This window comes from Lynx rufus, unplaced genomic scaffold (assembly GCF_022079265.1).
Source record: "Lynx rufus isolate CCGP_SWC_20201006 ecotype Redwood Valley unplaced genomic scaffold, mLynRuf1.p SCAF_2, whole genome shotgun sequence".
Taxonomy (NCBI): Eukaryota; Metazoa; Chordata; class Mammalia; order Carnivora; family Felidae; genus Lynx; species Lynx rufus.
Genome location: NW_025814834.1, coordinates 216,538,595 through 216,559,201, shown reverse-complemented (window position 1 = coordinate 216,559,201; position 20,607 = coordinate 216,538,595). Strand labels below are relative to the sequence as shown.

The window sequence follows — 20,607 nt, the reverse complement described above, 5'->3', positions numbered from 1 at the left end:
TGAGGCTATCCGGCAGACGCAATTAGCCACCGGTCACTGGACCTTAAGTAAATAATCGCGGAAGACCTGGGTGTGCAGAGAACCGGGATTTCCTGACTCAATCAGTTGGGTCCTAAGGGCAGGGCCTGAAGTTCCCCCAAGGGAGAAATTCCACCTGTGAATCAAGGTTTCACCTGTCCTGACGGGCTGCCCCATGGACTTTGGATTTGCCCGGCTGTGCCCCACAGTCTCAGAAGCCAATTCCTTGTGATAAATCTCTCGATGTGCCTTTTCCCACTGATTCTGCCTCTGGAGTTAAATCCAAACTAATAAACAATAAATAAAAATGCCCACGAGGAGGCATCCTAGTCCTCAGGCTGGGGATTAAAACACAATTCGAGGGGCACCCGGTGGCTCAGTTGGTTGCGTCTGACTTCAGCTCAGGTCAAGATCTCATGGTTCCTGAGTTCGAGCCCCGCGTCAGGCCCTCTGCTGTCAGTGCAGAGCCTGCTTTGAATCCTCTGTCTCCCCGACCCCTTTCTCTGCTCCTCCCCTGCTCTGCCTCAAAAATAAACATTAAAACAAAACAGAACAAAACCCACAATTCGAGACTTGACCAAATAAGGGGAAGAAAGCAAACACGAGATGCTTCCAAGGGGCAGAGAGTAACCACAATACTTCATCTCTCAGTTCTAAGTAAATGTACCTCCTCACGCTCGGGTGTTCATGAACACAGTATGAGTGCTTTCTGCAGAGCTGATCAGTACAGTGCTGTGGGCATCACTACGTGTAGCTTTCAAGCAGCGGAAATATTAGGAAGAACGAGGAATGGCATTGAGTTGTATTCATCTAAATGGGATTCCAAGGCCTTCCAAACGCCCTCCCACCTCCCCAGAGCTGCCGTTCAACTATCCTTTTACCTTCTTCCCCCAGGAACCCAGAAACCACCTTCCAGCTTGCCCAGGATGGTTGGCTGTGCTCTATCCAGGAGGCCTTCCGGTTTGGACCATTACAGGCTCACGTGATCTAGAAGCCACCACCCTGAGGTCACCTGTAATAGTTCTGTGTTTGTATTTTCTCCCAAGTAAGAAGTCATGTTCTGCTCCCAAGGACTCTACTTCTGTTCAAGGATACGACATGCCCCCCCTTCCCCTTTTGCCTCAAATGCCCTGCCCAAGGACTTATGAAATGTCCTCAACTCCTGTCCCTTTTTGTCATGACACAAAGCATCCAACTCTTACAGGCCTGTACCTCAGTGTAACACTCCATGAACACTCAGGACATGATGAATGGACAGACTCAGAATGTTTTGTACACACACACACACACTTCTATGGGTCACTGAGGCCTTTTTATTCTGCAAACAAAACCACTGGGGATCTCGCCTGTGGACACCTCGTGATTACAACATACACAGACTCAGCTCCAGACACTTGGTGGGAAGTGAGGTGAGAAAACACTGATCTGGGCCAATCACATGATTATAGAGCTAGGATTTCCAGCAGGGTTCCAGATGGTCAAGCCTGGCTTCTGCAGCAGTTCTAAGGAAGCAGTGAGAACATCACAGGAAGGGAGAGGACATTTGACTAGCAGAGGCTCCGGCCGGGGGCCTCGAGGTGCCCGGACGCCAGGAGCAGAGATCTAATGAGCTGACTCAGGACCGCAGAGCTCGGGGTGCGTTGCCCGGAGCTTATTTGGCGAGGGGGTTTCTGAAGCTTCTGCCGGCAAACTTGGCCTTGCTACCCAGTTCCTCTTCAATTCTGGGGAAGCAGAGGACAGAGAGGACGGGGTGAGAAAGAGAAGTGAAATCTCCACCCCCAAGGCCTACGTTTCCCCACCCGGGGACCAGGCCCCGGCACTCGCCCAGCCTCCTCGATGCGGTCCTCGGAGCCAGCAGGAAGACAGGAGCATCGGGCCCTCCCCATCCACCCGGCTCCCCCAGCAAGCGGGCCACCTGCTGCCCCTCAGCCTTCCCTGCCTTCTCTGCCCCCAGAGTTTCCCAGAGGCAGACTAGAAGGTAAGTCAAGACCGCTACTTCTCAGAATATAACAAAAACGCTCTTTAACGAAAGGACAACCCAGTCTCTTTGAATAAATGGCATGGGGACAAAAGGAGGGAAGGCCCTGAATGAAGCGTTTGCATCCTGGTGTCGCACCAGGGGAGACGGGCCCCAGGAATGCTGGGCACGACTGTCATGGCACGACTGAACCCTGGGCACTCTCACAGCACGGTGCATCAAAAAGTAAACGTAACTGTTATCTCTGAGACATGCTAAGGTATTCATAGGTGAAATCATATGGCTGGAATGTGCTGAAAATTCTCCAGCCAAAAAGGCGAAAGGCAGGCGGACGAGAAGAAGCATGCACGAGTACCAGCAGCTGCCGTCCGTATCTGCGTGGCAGGGAAGGGTGCGTGCTCTGCCGGTCACGTTTTGTTTAAGGAAAGGGTAACGTGGGCAGAACTACGAAAGAGAGGTTTCTTTTCCTGCGAGACTAACAAAAGGGACAAAAAAGGAGGCAAGTCTCCACGTTAAGGAGGTTTCCACGGACACGTTATGATAAAAAGGGACCAGATATCCAGAAGCCCTGAACAGTGGAAACCTTCCTGTTGCCCTGAATTTCCTTCTTCACTGAGCCCCGGTTTCCCGTCCACAAAACACGGCTGCTGAACTACATATCCGCTGGGGATCTCTCTTAGCTCTAACGGCTTTGTGATTGTCTGAAGGGGGAGCCTGTTCCCTCCTCCACCAGAAGGTGGCAGCACAGGACCGGCTCCAGCCTTGGGGCCAAGGGGCAAGGTTCTCCGCCCAAGTCACCCACGACACGGGCCCCCCGCCCCGCATCTGCACACGCCCCGCAGAGCCAAGAGCTCCCAGTGCCCCCGGGCTTCCTCTTTACCTGAGGATCTGGTTGTACTTGGCCAGGCGCTCAGACCGGCAAGGTGCACCTGTCTTGATCTAGAAAAGGAAAGGAAAGGTCACGTGTGCTTGCCGTGGACTCTCAATCTTCGTGGGCGTTCTGGGCGGGATTTCTGACCCTAGGAACTAGGGGATGAAGGGGCATCCGGGACCCCGTCCACCTCCCCCCTTCCCGCTTGTGCTCGGGCAGCTGAGGTCAGAGAAGCTCTTTACCTGCCCAGTGCAAAGTCCCACCACCAGGTCAGCGATGAAGGTATCCTCGGTCTCCCCGGAGCGATGCGACACCATGACGCCCCACCCGTTGGACTGGGCCAGCTTGCACCTGAAGTCAGGAAACAACCCAGATGGTTGTGACGGTGGGACTCCACTTCCAGGGCACGGCAGCCCCTCCTGAAGCCAGGGGCTCACCGCCCCTGGTAGGAGACCGCGGGAGGGGTCGGAGCCAGGAGCTGCCACCAAGCTCTCAACTCCTGGGGATGACGAGAACCCCCACCTTTCTCTCCAGTCACAGAGTCCTGAGGACCTTCTCAGCCCTCTAGGTCACGTTTACAAAATAGGGTCTAGCCTCCTTGGGCAGACAGACTTGTTCTCCTGACCGTGCCTGTGACCGATATTCTCCATGTAAAATGAAGTCACGAGCCTGGAGCCACAAAGGGGTCAGGCCCGGGCCACAGCGGCCCGACACCCGAGCCCCCTGGTGCCACGGCTCATCCAGAAGCCACCCGGGACGCCCACTAGAAGCCCGTTCTAGTTCCAGCCGGGAGCTCTGGCTGAGACTCTGTGCGTCGCTCCCTGACAGCTGACCCCCCCCCGGGACACTCACGCCTGGAGGGACTCGGTCACGGAGCCGATCTGGTTCACTTTGAGCAGGAGGCAGTTGCACGACCTCTCGTTCACGGCCTTGGAAATCCGCTTCGGGTTGGTCACGGTGAGATCATCCCCCACCACCTGGATGCCGGCGCTGGCAGTGAACTTCTGCCAAGCTTCCCAGTCATCCTGGTCGAAGGGATCTTCGATGGACACCACTGGGGAAGCGAGAGCCAGGTTTTGCCGGTGAGACCCCAGTGCTGAAGGGCAACCGAGCCTCCTTCCCCTCCCGGCTCGCTGCTTGCCTGGCCTCACCCCTCTCCCGTGCGGGACAGGACCGGCTCCCCGACCCAGCCCTGGAGACACTCTGCCTACCCACCGACTCCTGTGACAGGCAAGTCAGCGGTAGTCCCGGGACCCCAGAGCTGCTAAGTGGGACACTTCCCTGCCCAGGGTGGCTTGAGCTTAGTGCCACTGAGCATAGAGCGGTAGGTTCAGGAAGCCAAGGGCTGGGCTGGTCTTGGCTCCACCATGGGCACGTTTTTTAGCTTTGAGTTCATGCACGGACCTCCTGGTCTGATTCATGCTCCAACATTTGCTGACCGCCCTTGGGCACATTATTGACCCGCTCTGTGCCTCAGTTTCCCCCCTGCGTGAACTGGCATTAATGGTGCCCGGAGGAGCGCCGGCTCGCAGTGGACGGAAGACACTGCAGGTCGGGTTTTCAAGGCTCGCTCCCACCTGTGCAAGGGAGCCAGGACCGCATCTGCTCAGGTGGCTGTGGTGACAGGGACAGAAGCCCTGACACTTTGCAAACAACCTAGCACACGTCAGTGCCTGGCTGGCATCCTGGACCCACCTGCTGCACCGGCACCTCCGTGAAGCCCTCCCCCAGGGAGGTGGGGGCGCAGGTGCCCCACGCACTTTCCCGGGAGCACCGCCACCAGCCGGCAGAGCACTGCAGGCAGTGGCTGGAGAAGGGGCCGCCCCGAGCACTCACCTGGGTAGTCCCTGATGAAGGACTTGTACAGGTTGGCCAGCTCGTCGGGTGTGATGTACCTGCTGGGGTCATCGGGAGACTTGAAGTCCAGGTCATACTTCCCCGACCTGAAGAACTCAGAAGCGGCCACGTCCATGCCGATGACGACCTTGTCGGTGTAGCCGGCTTTCCCGATGGCGTTCTTCAGCAGCTCCAGAGCTGGGAAGAGAGGGTGGCGACAAGATCAGAAACCAGGCAGGTGGAGCGAAAACTTCCCTGTGATCCCTGCCAAATGGGCACCCTAACAGGAAGACCACGAGATGCCCTGGCCCCAGCCCTCCGTTTCAGTGATTCCAGTTAACTTTTTTCTGCTTTGGAGCAAGAAACCGTCGGTCAGGGCCCCGGCAGATAACCGAGTGAGAAATTCAGTCTCCACTCTACGAGGCGTTCTCACGGACAGATGCTCCCAAATTTAGCACCCAGGAACAGCTGTGCTGGCCAAGACGCAGTTACGGTGCCCGGCTGAGATCCGCCGTCCCAAGGAATGGGTTCTCGACGGAGCCGAAAGGCTGGGATCCAAGAGGGAGCCCAGTGGACCAAGGGCCCGGGACGGCGAGGGTGACCCCAGCCCAGGCTCTGCTCTGTCTCACGTGGCAGTGCTGCCTGGACGGAAGCGGACAGAGACATTCGGCGCCTGTCCCACACCACACGTCTCCAAACCACCACGTTAAACCGCGAGAGGATCATTTTTTATAGGTCCGAATGGCTGAACATTAGCGTTTCATATAACTGACCCAAAGGGCAGGATGGCCACTCTTTTCTTTCGCTAGCTGCCGCTGAAGGCGACAAAATGTGGCTGAACCCTCCTTCCCTCCTAAAACCAAAAGCTCAGTCTTGTCCCGAGACTCTCTGCGCCCTACTCAACGCTTACATTTAACTCTGTGCCTAAGGACTCAAGGCCAAACGGCGCCGCGTGAGGCTCCCGTGGTGGAACGAGCCGAGGCGGCCGCTGGTCCCGGCGTGGGGCAGACAGCAGCCCCAACACGGAGCGGACTTCAAACCTCTGCCATCGCGACGTGGCCAAGGATGGCAGGAATAAGCTGTACAGTGAGCCCGTGCCCCATCGCCGAGCCTGCTTCAGACTAACCGGGCTGCTCAGAAGTCAAATTAGTAAGGAAATTCCTGGTTACTTTACAAAATAAAGGCCCGGCTCCCACCCCTTCCTGGAACTCCGCTCGCAGGTGCATGAAAGGTAGAAAGAGCGACAGCCGAGTGGCAGATGCGGGCAGGTGCTGTGCGCCCAGGGACCCCTCCAGGGCCCGTACCTTCTTTGTTCTCCAGGATGTTAGGGGCAAAGCCGCCTTCGTCCCCCACGTTGGTGGCGTCTTTTCCGTATTTCTCCTTGATGACGTTCTTCAGGTTGTGGTAAACCTCCGCACCGATGCGCATAGCTTCCCTGAAGTTGGCGGCACCAACGGGGAGGATCATGAACTCTTGCATGGCCAGCTTGTTGCCGGCGTGAGAACCGCCGTTGATGACGTTGAAAGCCTGGGGAGAGACAGGCAGATGCGGCATCCGGCCCAGACAATCCCAGCAAGCAGCCCCCTCGCGGCCAGGAGATGCTCACCAGGTCTCCCCTGACGCCTCAGGAACCGCCACCAGGCGCACCTGCGGTCCCGGACTGGCTACTACCTCAGCGAACACCCCCGAACCAACAAGGCCAGTGGGATTTTCATCCCCCCGTCGGCAAGGAAGGACGTGGAGTATGGGGGGGGTGGAGTCCCCAGCTCAGGTCACTCTTAGCAAAGGGCAGGTGTTCGCAGTGGAGACCTCCAGAGCTGGCCTGTACCCACAGAGCTGGGACAGTCACGTGTGGATGAGATCGAGCGGTGGGAGGCCTCAGGCCCCCACCGGCAAGTACTCCCCGCTCCTCGCTTGGGAAGTTCAAAGCCACTCACCGGAACCGGCAGGATGACTTCAGCATTGCCAGCCAGGTCGGCAATGTGGCGGTACAGAGGCACCCCCTTCTCAACGGCCCCCGCCTTGCAGACTGCCAGCGACACTCCCAGGATGGCGTTTGCACCAAATTTAGCTGGAACAGAAGAGTTCAATGAAGCAGTTTCTTACCCGTAACCCTTAACCCTTCTCCTGCCAGCCTTCTGGCCCGCACTCCGACACGGGAGCGCACCCGGCCTGGATCCAGAACCATTCCTCTTTACTGCACCTACTTCCGGCGTCCGACCCAGGAACATGGCGGCACGCCGTGTGGATTCATCTGCTTTCTCCCCAGAAGAGAAAGCCCTTTCTCTGGTCTATGGAATTCTGGCAAATTCCACAAACTGCCTCAATCACCGTAAAGCAGAAGCCTCTTTGAAGTAACCCCACGCACAAGCTGTCACCTGATATTTCTCCTAATATCTACAAACGTTGTTTGGTTTTTTAGGTAGGCCTCATGCCCAGCGCAGAACCTAACGTAGGGCTTGAACTCACGACCCTGAGATCAAGCATCCGATGCTTAACTGACTAAGCCACCCAGACACCCCCAGAACAGGTTTTATTATGGTGAGCTGATGGGCCCCGCAGAGCCCGCGGACGATCACGCTGCACAGTCCTTGGTCACACATGGTGACCCTCAGAGGGTCGGAAGGTCTTTGGGAGGCCGGCCGACTCCACCCCCGTCACTCACATTTATTTTCTGTCCCGTCCATCTCGATCATCAGTTTGTCAATCTTCTCCTGCTCCACAACGCTCAGTTTCTGCGGGGAGAAGGGAGGGTCAGCCGCTTGGGGGAGCGTGGTCACTCCCCTCCCCGGAACCCAGACAACTTTGGAACTGTGCCAATCCTGAACCAGTTCTACGCTATGCATTTGTATGGGAGGCAAAAAAAGGGGGGAGGGTGGCAGGAAACGAGAACCTGGGAGTCACAAAACCGCCTTTTGCTTGGTTTCGCATTCTCAGACGTTTCTCCAAGCACTAGGGAGCCAACGATCAACTGCCCGAGATGCGGACCTGGCGTCACAGAGGTTGGTCTACTTGGGAGTCCGAAATTACATCCTGTGTAAGGCAGAGAGCTGCCTGGACCATGCTAAGTAGTGCAATTTTTTTGGGCAATAAATAACAGAACTCTGTTCGTGCCAACGAGCTGTGGTCCTCGAAGGTTAAGTGACAGGACCACCCCCCTTGGGTACCCTCAGTGACGGCAAACTTCACGTTCTCGAGGGAGATAGGACTTTTGCAAGTAGGTAGTCCAATCATTCAGCAAAATGCTTGATGACTGATCAAAATGAGTGTTTCCAGTATAAAATAATAAAACTGGTGTCTTTTTTTTTTTTTAATGTTTATTATTGAGAGAAAGAACATGAGCAGGGGAGGGGCGGAGAGAGAGGGAGACACAGAATTCGAAGCAGGCTCCGGGCTCTGAGCGGTCAGCACAGAGCCCGACACGGGGCTTGAACTCACGGACCGCGAGACCATGACCTGAGCCAGAGTCGGATGCCCAACAAACTGAACCACCCAGGTGCCCCAAAACTGGTGTCTTAAAGGGACACCTGGCTGGCTCAGCCAACAGAGCATGCAACTCTGGATCTCGAGGTTGTGGGTGCGAACCCCACACTGGATACAGAGATTACTTCAAGCAAAAAAAACAAAAACAAAAACAAAACAAAACAAAACAAAACCCCAAAACACTGGTGTCCTAAAAGCTGGCTTAAAACAATTTGCTAAAAGTCAGCATTACTTTAAACACTTCATAATTAACAAGAATCTATGATTTTATTTATAAAGTGCTTTGTATACGAATTAAAATACGAAAGGAAAACCACGTATCACTGCATCATGCCACGTCAATAACTTGGTATCTTCTGCAGTTTTCACAAAGCACGTTTGGCCAAGGTCAGCCATCAGCCACGCAAGACGGCTCCAGGTAGACCCTCGCCAGGAAGAGCGTGAAGACGGCTTCCTTTCCCCAGAGGGAAGAGAGATGCCCAGGAAGGCCCTTCTCACTGCGTTGGTCACACCAGGCAAGGGCACCCGGGCACAAAGAACGAAGGGGTGCGTGGAGGTGCCCGGGAGACCAGGTCGGAGCACGTGAGTTGGCGGAGCAGCCACGAGAAACCGCCTGGGGACCCATCACCGAGGCCCGCGAAGGCCAGGCCGAGGTAAGCCAGCCGGGGACAAACAACAGAGGAGCCTGTGCGCCCCTGGGGAACAGGATGAGTTCAAGGAGGGGAGGCACACGCCCGGGAGGCACGGGCGGGCCGCTGCGGTTGGCTCCAGGCCTGAGAAGGCTTCCCTAGCCAAGCGCTCTTAAATCCTTCTTGCCCTCGCCAGTGCCACAGGAGTTGGGGCGGGGTGGGGCTGAGGCAGGAGTGGGTTGGGCTGGTGGGTCCCCTCCTTACTTCACCCTACTTTTATGACGCACTGAGGTTCCAAGTCAAATTTTATTCAACCAGAGCTCTGTTGTTTAAAAAAAAAAAGCCAGTAAAAATAAATAATTCCACGGTTCGTGAAAAATGGTCGGTCACCGTGGATACTCTGCTCAACACCCAAGAGCCGCTCTTAAAATCTGGATCTTAACTTTCCAAAGGTCAAGATAGTTGGAGGGAAAAATCATGAGACGGTCTCCCGTCGCTCTGATCCAATTCCATGCGCTGTTAGGTGTGGACGCAGGCAGGGGGCGGATTAGTAAAGGTGAGGTCATTCTCATGCAGGACAGGGAATCCAACTGGCTCTTTTAGCTCTCAGAATAAGCTCTTCCATAACCAGGAAAGCCCACTGGCCCGGGAGACGCTCTGATGGCATTAATACATTAGTTATCAGGAGGCAGGTCCTACCTTGCTAATCAGGGCAGGTGCAATAGTTTTATTGATGTGCTCAACAGCCTTTGAGACACCTAGAAGGAACAATCAAATCAAATTACCGGCATTAATGAAAAACAGGCGTGAGCAGCACTGAGCGAACCACCAAGGATATTAACCCAGATATTCAGAAGCCCGCCCAGAGACCTTAAACGGGACCGCTTTCAAATCCCCATTTCTGTCCCCCGAAGATTGGGGTATTTTCTGGCCCAGTCTGAGTGCTCTTACCTAGGACCCCCAAGGATTAGAGCCACACACAGAGCAACCATCTCAGAATGTCTGAAGGGAAGTTAGTTGGAAGACCATGCACTGGGAACCAGCCGCAGACACTAAAGGATGCCCCGTGTATTACCTGTGTGCACAAGGCTGGTGCCAGGAACTCATTAATATACTTAACGGGTCTGGAGACACCTGACCAGTAGAGATTGACAGAGAAGGAAAAAAGACAGACTCAGAAGAGAACAGGCTGTGAAGGACAGGGAATGAGAGAAAAGAGAGGAGACAGGAAGGCAGGAAGAGTCCTCGGGACCACGGGTTCACCCTCATTACAGTCGAGGTGCTGCAAGGCTGCTTGGGACCAGTGTCCGCCTGAGCCGGGAGCAGCGGGAACCCGTGGGAGATAATCCCCGGAGTGCTGGCTGCGGACTTCCCTAGCTCACTTCATCACCACCCCTCCCCTGCAGTCTTTTCAGACCTTTTCCCGAATCGCCCTTCTCTGAAAATTTAATGCCACAGATACGCTATACTCCCATTTATATACTGTGGCCCTTTGGAGGACCATAAAACAAAGTAATGTCGTAGGATTTTTTTTTTCTTTTTTTAATTTTTTTGCCTCCCCCAAGAACCAATTCCTACCCCTGGGGCGATACTGCTCTGTTGAGAAGGCATGGTCTAGGCCCCAGCTGCTGTTCTGTGATTTGGCCACACAGATTCTGTCTACGGTAAGGCGAACTTTGCAAGACAGTAACAGGTCGATCTGCGCACAGCCCAGCAGAGGCTGGCTTTGCCAGGTCCGTGAATCCCCCAACAGAAAGATCAAGCTGCCGGGACTGGTCTGTAGGTGAGCCATTAGCCAGGCCTTCCACACACTCTACTGAGACCAGCCCCTTGGAGAGGACTGATGGTCTGGAAGGCCCGCGGAGCCCTCCTGGGAACACGGCAAGGCTCTTGCGCTACAGTTCCCTAAGCAGGAATTTTCCAGATTGGACCAAGTGCAGTACAAATGAGCATAAAACTCTTGCCCCTGAGCTCACAGGTTTAGGAAGGCTGGAATCAACATGCCAACCCTCCCAGCTCCCCCAGGCACAGAGTACACGCTCGCCATCAACACCATGGGCCACATCAGGGTGTGCCATCCTCAAATACAAGGCACGTGGAGAGTGGGGAGGCTGTGACAGGCCGGGAGCAGGGGCTGGAGGCGTGGACGAGGCACGCAGCCACGCTCCAGAGGCAGGCAGGGAGGGGTTCTTACCTTTGCCCATGTAGCGTGTCTTGTCATTGTCCCGGAGCTCGAGGGCCTCATAGATACCAGTTGAGGCACCACTGGGCACAGCGGCTCTGAAGAGACCTGGACGTTGAGGGAGGAAGAAATCGTGACTGAGAGACACAGTCCCAGCCCTTGCGGAGTCCCACCCACTCACAGATGGCAGCCATCGGAAAACACGTCCTTCCACCACCTGGGGGACTCAGATGGTCGGTCTGGTCTCTCCTGCCCTTCACGTGGGGACCATTCTCCAACGCGGACCCTATGGCAAAGCTGGTGAATCTCTCTAGTTTCAAGAAAAAGTTTTCAAGCAGAGCTTCTCAGATGTTCCGGTGCGCAAACGATCACCTGGTAACCTTGTTAAGATGCAGGTTCCAAAACGGGAAATCTAAGACTCTGTGCCTGTATCTCTAACAAGCTCCCCGTTCGTGTCCTGCAGCTGGTCTGTGACCACCCCCCGGGGGCACCGCCCCACAGAAATTCAATGCAAGCCACTTATGAGGTTTAAGATCTTCTAGAGCTACACTGAAGTCGGAAAGTAAAACCAAGGGGCGCCTGGGTGGCTTAGTTGGTTAAGCATCTGATTCGGCTGGGGTCATGATCTCACGGTTCGTGAGTTCGAGCCCCGCGTTGGGCTGATAGTGTGACACCTTCTTGAGATTCATTCTCTCTCTCTCTCCCTCCCACCTCTAAAAAGAAACAAATAAACTTGTAAAACCAAGAGAAATTAATACACTCTTTAATCCACTATATCAAAAAGATGATCATTTCCATGCGTAACCAATAAAAACATGCGGAGATATAAAAAATAAGGACAGTACAGGTATGAGCTTGGGAACACTGGAAGGCGATCAAGCACCACGCTATGCCATCCTGGGGACACGGGAACCAGCCGTCTGGCTAGACCTAGACTACGGAGCATAAACGTAGCTGATCTTGGAAAAGGACGCTGTTAAGAAAGACACTGCGGGGACCTGGCACCGCAGGCAGACAGGTTCAGGGGAGCAGGAAGTGAAGGCGGCCTCTAGAAACTACTTGAAACCGTAAGGGATTTCCCCACCTGAGATATGAGAAGGCAAAGGAACAAAGGAAAAAAAAAATCAAGCAGGCATTTTAAATAAACGGTCCGTTAGTCTGCCTGCGTCACTGCAGTGATGGCGTGTGTAGGACACGTGGTCTCTTGACACGGGCCCTGGCTTTCTAGGTCCCCACCAGGCACTGGACGAGGTGAAGGAGCCACGAAAGCAAGCAAGTGACCCTGATGTAACTATGGACTCTGGGCGACGATGGGCCAAGGCAGGTTCCGATGTTAACAAATGTCCCACTCCGGTGGGGGACGCGGTGCACGTGTGGGGACAGGGGGCCGGTGCTGTCTGTACCTTTTGCTGGATTTTGCTGTGAACCTACAACTGCTCTTAAAAGTAAATAAATAAAAAAAAAAAAGTGATGAAAGGCTCTTCACAAATCCACTATTTCCTGTCTTTGAAAAGCATCGACAGACACACAAAACTTTCCGTTCGTTTAAATTTCAAAAAAATATTTGGTCATTTTTAAGTGTTTCAAAGAGAATGCTCCCCCCCTCCCCACAACAATCTTCCAGTATCTTGAATCCTGTTTTCACTGTTGGTTCAAGTCCGTTAACTTCCAAATGGAAAGTTCCACACTGTGAGCAAGCCAGTCTTGCCAGCCGCGAGGAAATTCCCAGCACTCTCCTCGAACCCTGGGGTATTTGGCACGAAGCACGTGCTGTGAAGAAACCCTGTGCCGACAGCACCCGCCACAGCAAGGAACCGCGGGCAGGGCAGGAAGGGAAGGGCCGGGGTTTCTACAGACCATGACTCAGCTCTGAGCGGCAGGTCTGTGCGCTCAGGGCCGCTGGGTGATTCTGCCTGAGGCTCCTTTTCCGACCCCACCCAAGGTCCGTTTAGAAACAGCTCAGACATTGCTGGACGGAACACACCAAATTTCCTTAAAGTTAAAAACCGCCAAAAGCTTTTAAGAGTCTCCATTTAAGGGGCGCCTGGGTGGCTCAGTCGGCTGACTGTCTGACTCTTGATTTGGGCTCGGGGCATGATCTCAGTTTTGTGAGATCGAGCCCCGCGTCAGGCTCCGTGCTGAGTGTGGAGCCTGCTTGGGATTCTCTCTCCCCTTCTCCCCACTTGCGGGCGCTCTGAAAAGAAACATAAAAAAAGAAGCCTCCATTTTTCCCACGTGGGCAAATCCCTCGAGGGAGGACTTACAGCTAGGCAGAAAACAAGAGCCTATGGAATGGCCCAACACCCAAATGTTAAGAGCTGTCCCCAATCCGTGGTCTAAGAGTGATTTCTGGAAACAAAGAGAAGGCTTCACATACACTTGCACTCCTCTGATCTTTCCTTTTCAATGGAGGAAGCTCCGTCCTACCACATCAGATCGGCCATGCTGGTGACAGCAAGCTAAGAAGCAAACGAGCGATGGGCCCTTTTAAGGACGAGGAATGGTCTTTCTTCTCCTCACTGACCTAGGAACCAGCCTGCTTTCTGTTTTAAATACCAAGAAGCAGCAGGACAAGGACCCCGTGTCTGGCAACCCTCCCCACCTCCTCCCAGTCAGGAACCACAACCTACCAGCACATGGGGATCAGACGGAAGGCTTTCACGACCCACCTTTTCTTACCTAAGGCTCTGTCGTTTACTTAAAAAAAGAGGGGGGAGGGGGGAGTGTGGTAGCAGAACTGCGGAAAGGAAGGCCCACGTACCTTTGGAGGTATAGAGGTCCACCTCAACGGTGGGATTCCCACGAGAGTCGAAGATCTCTCTGGCATGCACCTTGAGGATAGACATGGTGACTTTCTGTGGGGAAACACAGTTCATATTTCCATAAACCATAATGCAGTTTTGGGTCGTTCATTTAAAGAATCACTTCTGAGGGTTCCTGGACTAGGAAGAAAGAATTCGTACCGGACAGATATTGAATGCAAGGCTGACAAGAGTCAGCTCTGCAGGGCCTAAAAAACCCCAGCAGCCCAGGGCTTGTCCTCTAAGCAAAGAAAGCCAGAAAACGTGCGCCAGGGAGAACCCAAAACCACCGGAAAGATTCATGTGCTGCTGGCATGCGGAACAGCAGAGGGGGAGGCAGTCTGAAACGGGTTATTGTCAACAGTTCCCAACGAGGGCTGGCGTGGGAATGGAAGGACCAAGTAAGGACCAAGGGGACGTGAAGGTCGTGAGCAAACCCACCCAGGGCAAAAAACAAACAAAAAAACCAACAACCCTGATGTGATCTGAGGAGGAAAACCTGATCTGTAGTGAAACAGTGAATAGCTAGGGACATAAGCAGTAAGATGTTCAACTGCTGGACATTGGATGCTCAGAAATTGTGAGGCCAGGAGTGTCCTTGGTCTGTGCGCAATCTTTGCCATTGCCAGTTTCACGCTTCACCGTACTTGGATCTTTACCAAGACCGGATGCACAGTGACATCTAATTAGTATTTCTTTCAACAGGCATTTTACCCATTCAAAAAAACTCACTTAGGAAATGTCCTAAGTTGAAAGAATAAAGATTCTATTTTTGCTTTTTTTTTTTAAATTTTTTTTTTTAATTTTCTAAAATAGGCTCCATGCCCATTGTGGGGCCTGACTGAGCTCATCACCCTGAGATTGAGTCACATGCTCTGAGCCAGCCAGCCCCCCCCCCCCCCCCCCCCCGCCACACAGATTCTATCTTCGAATGGTAAGATGCTCCATGGGAAGAGGCCTTCTTTGAAAGCACAAACAAACAAAAGATCTGCCACAAACAGCAAATACCAGATCCTCAAAGAAAGCCCTCTCTCACCTTCCCCTCCAGGGGCTCCCAAGGAAGAAATGAACTTCTAGGACTGAAAGAGGCCTAGTGGAATTGGGCGAGTGTTCAGAGCCATTATCTAGCTGGGCTCCTCTCCAGTATCTTGCCTGGAATGTTCTGAAGCAGCAAATGGCATCTTTCTTTTTTATGTTTCAAAATTAGACACTGAAGTCACTCCTGTGGCTTCGCTGTCTAGGTTAACAATGGAGTTTTATTCATTAGCCAACAAAAAAAGGCATATAGTTTTTATTACCTTACAAAAAGGCAAATTCGTTTACACCTATTTTTTAGCTTCATGCTTTTGGTTGAGTCCGAGTTTTGGCAAATTATACCTGTGTATGATTGCCACCACCAGACAAAAGAGTCCCCTCAGGCACTTTGCTGTCAATCTCCCCCCCCACCCGCGGCTGCCAGCCTCACTTTATAGGTTTTAAATGCGCTTTTATTTTTTAAATGTGTATTTATTTTGGGAGAGAGTGGAGGAGGGGCAGAGAGAGGGAGAGACAGATGCACTTTTAAACATATCTTTATTCCACTATGTCCTCAGGCAGTTGTAAGATCTCATATTTTGTTTCATGTTAGAGACATTAAGACAAAGTATTCAACTTATTTCAGGGTGTGAAAATAAAATTAAATTTAAGTTGGATAGGAAACTATTCCTGCAGTCATTAACGTTCAATAAGCAGAGACAGCAAGGAGGGCTGGTCTCCACAGCTCATCGGCCTGGACCCCGCTCCAGGGGCAGCACGTGTGGACCGGGCGGTCAAGGGCCGACGTGTGTCCTCGGCTGCGAGTCACCGACGGGCCACACCACCCAGACGGAAGCCCACATTGTAGGGGGAAAACGAACACGAAGTTTTCGTAAAAAGACATCCTTTCTATGTCAGATCGGGGGCCGACTGCGAGTGGCCAGGCCGGGCAGCGGGAGCAGCTCCAGCCTGACCTGGGCGAGGTCGCCTGGAGGGCTTTCCCCTTTATGCAACGGTTCTGCCGCAAGCCTCCTTAAGAATAAGGACTTTCTGAAGTTCCATTCATTAGTCGCTGCTCCTTCCGTCCCCCAGCCGCCCGACTGCAGGCCGAGGGCCCCCAGCCGGGAGCAGGGGCTGCTGGTGGGGGGAGGGGATCGCGGCTTCCTGGGCATCTCTCCCGTCCCTGCCCCTTCCTCCATTTTAGGAAAGGCCTGGCGCTAATGAGCACCGGAGTTAGGCCCGTATCTTCCCCAAAGCCCTGCACCCTCCGCGCCTGCGGCGTCCTACTCCCGGGCTCCCGCAGGTTAGGAGGCCCCATGAGTCCATAATCGCTGGCTAATCAGATCCTGCCCCCGCCCCGGGCAAAGCCCGGCGCCGCGCCCCTGGTCCCGGAGGCCGGCTCGCACGTGCCGACCCGCCCCTTCCACGTCCCCGCCGGACTCAAGGGCAGGACCCCCCAGGCCTGGGCGCCGGCTCGGCAGCCCTTCCCCGAGCCCCTACCTGACCGCCGGATAGCGCTGCCCGGGAAAGAAGCAGAGGGTGCCGCAGACACCGAGCGCGAGGATAAGCCGCAAGGTCTCAGCGCGCCGAGTGCTCTAAGCGGGTCTCCGCGCCGCCTGCCCCGACTTCCTGCCCAGCTCCTCGAGGCCCCGCCCACTTCCCCCGCCCCCCGGCCCGCCCCCGCCACGGCGCCTCGTCATTGGCCTGGCGTGCCGTCATTCGGGCCCGCACCTCCCTGGAGGGGGCGGGATTGCAGCGGCCGCTGCGGCCCGGAGGGGGAAGCGACTCCCCAGGACGGGGAGCAGAGTGGGGCCGGGGGGACCCCGACTTCCCCATGGCTGTGTAGGGGTGGGGGCCAGCCCCCGTCCCGACGCCGTCCACTCCCGCCCCGCGCTGGGACCTCTGGCCGAGCGGGGTCTGCGGTGCCGGGGCCCCGGGGAGGGGCGGGGTGGGGCGGCCGGCATGAGGGTTCGGGGCTCCGTCACGTACTCCGAGTCCCGCACGCACGCAGCGTCGCTCCGGCGCCGCACGTCCGGCCCACGACCTTGGCGACGACCTGCGCTGCCCTCCCCCCACCCCCTTCCCGGCCTGCCCCGCTCCGCAGCGGGGTGCAGGAGACCGGGTCGGCCTGGAGACGTTGGTGGCCTCGACCCTGTTCCCAGGCCGGGTTTGCTGCGCGGCCTCGGGGCCCGGTGTTGGGGGCCACGTGCGCCCGCCCGCGGTTGCGTGCTGCGCGCCTGGCCGCCCGCCTGCCGCGGTGACCCGGTCGTTTTGTTCTTGTGCGTCGGTCAAAGGGTATCAGGCGACGTGGCCGAAAGGAAGTTAACTTCCCCACAGTTGGAGCTGATGCCTTTTGAGCACTTCTCCACGTGCGTCCCCTGTGGTCCTTCGGCCTTTGGCTCTTAATGTCGCATCTGCAAAGGAGACTTCGTGTTCCTCCCTTTCTCACCCGATACCTGTGAACCATAGGCGTTATGATTTGGGACTGGAATTTCACACAGACCCGGGGGAGTTCTCAAAGCTCAAAGCAGGCGGTATTCCACGGTAGTCTGGCAAATGAAAAACAGCAAAGTGTGGGTGCTGCGATTTCACCTTTCTGATCCGGAAAGAACTGCTACCCATTTAGAATCAGCCCCGTAGCACATTCCCCTCGTCCAAGGAAGAGCTAAGGCAATTACTTCATTTTCTGTTATCGTTAAATTTGTATTTGTCAGCTGCCTTCTTGGTCTGTAAATCTGAAAGCTAAAATGTCACGTATCTCTGTTTTCTGCATTGCCTTGCAGGTAGAGACTCAAATGTGTGTTCGAATTTAATATTTCTTTTGGCCAGTTTCAAAACCCTCTTTTCTTCCTTCACTCCTAACATTTTTATCCCCTGAGCTACTGGCTTAGGTTTCCAAGGCACTGGTGCACAGTATTGTGTTTCCCATTGGCTAAGCAAGAATTTTAGGATTAAATTCAGCTTAAAAAAACAAGGAAATTGCAAAATGTTTCCTAAAGAATTATGTGAATTCTGCAAGCAGAGTTTGTGATTTCACCAATACACTGGATGTTTCAGACTGCTTAAAACCTAGATCCGGGCCCCATGACTCAGCAGCTAAATCAACAGCCAACAACTCCTCAGCATTTATAACTACGGAAATCAGACTCATAGAGCTCATATTCAGAGCAATTCTAAGGCGTGGCCCTGAAAGGGCTCCAAAACAATCTCTCTTATTTTACATTAACATGGTTAGAGCGATAAAGACAGAAAGACAAGGCTCTCTGGCCAGACCCAATGAATCTAGCAGGAAATCAAATGCAGAACCTGATCTCAGCTGCTGTTGCAAGATTTTTAGAGGCCACAGCATAGCGTTCTGAGCCAGCACCTCGACCTCAAATTGCAGCTCAAATGTTAATGATTGGTAGAGATGCCCTCCCATCTTTCCCCAGATCCACAGGCTGCCAAACGCCCTCCCGGTCTCCACAGCTCCCGAGGCTTTGTTAGCAGGCGGGGCTCACGTTTGCCTCCGGTCCAGTGCAGGAGCATTTACTTTGTTACGGGCATTTAGTTATTACTGATCACTGACCGAATGCTTGTTGAGCGATTTCTGCGGCGCCATATCAAAAGCACTCACCTTCCTGGTGGGCGGGGAGGGGATAAGAGCATCCAAGGCTGATATCAGAAGACCACCCTGAAGCACTTCAGATATAGCTCCTGAAAGACATTTGCTGACTGACACCAGGATTGGGGGGAGGTGAATCTTGCAGCAGCCTACGACCCACCTGGGTTACTCATTCCATCTGTGGCGCGTATGTGCGCCTCTGGTTGAAAACTGCTGGCCGGCTGCAAAAGTGACCTGCCTTTTTCAGAAGGCGGGTCTGTAGCCAGATAGAAAGTTCAGGGTTGGATAAGGGGCCTGAGGGTGGTAAGCGATCGGAGGAGAACAGAGGACCGGCAGGGGTCCTGAGTGATTGGCCTCTCCTCGTAACAGACTATGAGGCTTTCGTGTTTATTACTAAGTGGTTCACATATATCAAAGAATACATACAGTGTATCTGGTGTAAAGAATAATAAAAGAAGAGAATAACTAACGTTTGTGTACCCATCACCAGCTTAAGCAATGGGACATCAGCGATGCCATTAATGTCCCTGTGTATTCTTCTCTGGCCCCAGACGGGGCAGCATCTTATCCAGGATCCACCAACCTTGTGCTTATTATTCCCTTGCTTCTCTTTACAGTTGTTTAATACTTTTTGAACTTGACATAGATATCATCATACATTGTAGCCTTTTGCTACAATTTTTGGGGGCTCAGCTTGACGTCTGTAAGCTCCGTCATAGATGGCTCATTTTCAGGGATGTAGTATTCCATTGTGTGAATAACAACACACTTTTTGTTTTTAATCAATGGGTATCTGGGTGGTTTCCTAGTTCTTTTTTTATTTTTTTTTAATTTTTTTTAATGTTTATTTATTTTTGAGACAGAGAGAGACAGAGCATGAACGGGGGAGGGGCAGAGAGAGAGGGAGACACAGAATCGGAAGCAGGCTCCAGGCTCTGAGCCGTCAGCCCAGAGCCCGACGCGGGGCTCGAACTCACGGACCGCGAGATCGTGACCTGAGCTGAAGTCGGACGCTTAACCGACTGAGCCACCCAGGCGCCCCTCTAGTTCTTTTTTTACTTGTTAGCACCAACAACGCTGGGATGAACCTTGTTGCAAATGTCTCCTGAGTGCAGGTGCAAGTTTCTCCAAGACGCATGCATACCTTGGATGTACAACCAGATGTGGCTCACGAATGTGATCATCTTCAACTGTTTTCCAAAGTACCTGTACCTCCAGGCACTTCCACCAGCAACGTATATGAGTGCTGACCCAGTTTGAGATGGAAATTCCACTCTTCCCCTGCAATTTTTTTTTCTAGAAATTTGATTGATTCTCAACTCCCCACCCTTTCAAGTCCTTCGCTGAAAGAAATCCACATGTCCTCATCGTAAATCGCAGTCAACCCTCTACTTTTGTGGTAGCTTTGAGGGCGTGTCTTAGGGCTTTCTGCTGTCAGCAGCCCTCTCCTTTGCCTTCTTCAGGGGTGACTTCACAAAATCAGCAGGTGGAAGTAGGGATCGGGCAAGACACGGATTTAGGAAGACGGAGCACACTATGGTTTTTAAACAAAGTCACTGCTAGGAGGGTATTTAGGGGTGCCCCGGTGAGAGGAGGAAGGAGGAAATAGACTCAACTTAAAATATGCACAGGAGGGGCACCTGGGTGGCCCAGTCAGTTGAGCATCCAACTTTTTTTTTTAATTTTTTTTAACGTTTATTTATTTTTGAGAAAGAGAGAGACAGGGCATGAACAGGGGAGGGTCAGAGAGAGAGGGAGACACAGAATCGGAAGCAGGCTCTAGGCTCTGAGCTGTCAGCCCAGAGCCCGACGTGGGGCTCGAACTCATGGACCGCGAGATCGTGACCTGAGCCGAAGTCAGATGCTGAACCGACTGAGCCACCCAGGCGCCCCGAGCATCCAACTCTTGATGTCAGCTCAGGAAATGGTCTCACGGAGATCCAGCCCCGTATCAGGCTCTGCACTCACAGTGCGGAGCCAGCTTGGGATTCTCTCTGTCTGCCCCTCCTCCGCTTGTTCTCTCTCTCCCTCTCTCTCAGCATAAACAAACATTAAAAAAAACAACAACAACCACCGAGGGAAATTGGGGAAGCAAGGAGCAGGCACCTTTGAGCAGAGTTCCCCTTGGAGGAGCCCATGTAGGAGAGCACGTGGGGACTTAAGGGGCTCCAGACCGGCAAGAGGAAATCAG

General features: G+C 53.7%; 1 protein-coding gene across 1 annotated transcript; it reads right to left on the bottom strand.

The window, feature by feature from the left end:
* Positions 1–1,311: 1,311 nt before the first annotated feature.
* ENO1 (enolase 1) lies at positions 1,312–16,431 on the bottom strand. Its single transcript, XM_047084309.1, has 12 exons — positions 16,313–16,431; positions 13,759–13,852; positions 11,010–11,105; positions 9,515–9,573; positions 7,369–7,438; positions 6,641–6,774; positions 6,008–6,230; positions 4,704–4,901; positions 3,720–3,921; positions 3,110–3,218; positions 2,877–2,935; positions 1,312–1,739 (listed from the first exon to the last, which is right to left on the bottom strand). The coding sequence occupies exons 2-12, from the start codon at positions 13,841–13,843 to the stop codon at positions 1,670–1,672; spliced, it is 1,305 nt and encodes a 434-aa protein (XP_046940265.1). The 5' UTR covers positions 13,844–13,852; positions 16,313–16,431; the 3' UTR covers positions 1,312–1,669.
* Positions 16,432–20,607: the final 4,176 nt, after the last annotated feature.

Excerpts from the sequence above, each read along its gene's own strand:
- ENO1 (XM_047084309.1), bottom strand. The coding sequence starts at position 13,843 with ATGTCTATCCTCAAGGTGCATGCCAGAGAGATCTTCGACTCTCGTGGG. Across the intron at positions 7,439-9,514 it reads CACCTGCCCTGATTAGCAAG|AAACTGAGCGTTGTGGAGCA; the intron begins GTAGGACCTGCC and ends TTCTCCCCGCAG. Across the intron at positions 6,775-7,368 it reads GGACGGGACAGAAAATAAAT|CTAAATTTGGTGCAAACGCC; the intron begins GTGAGTGACGGG and ends CTTCTGTTCCAG.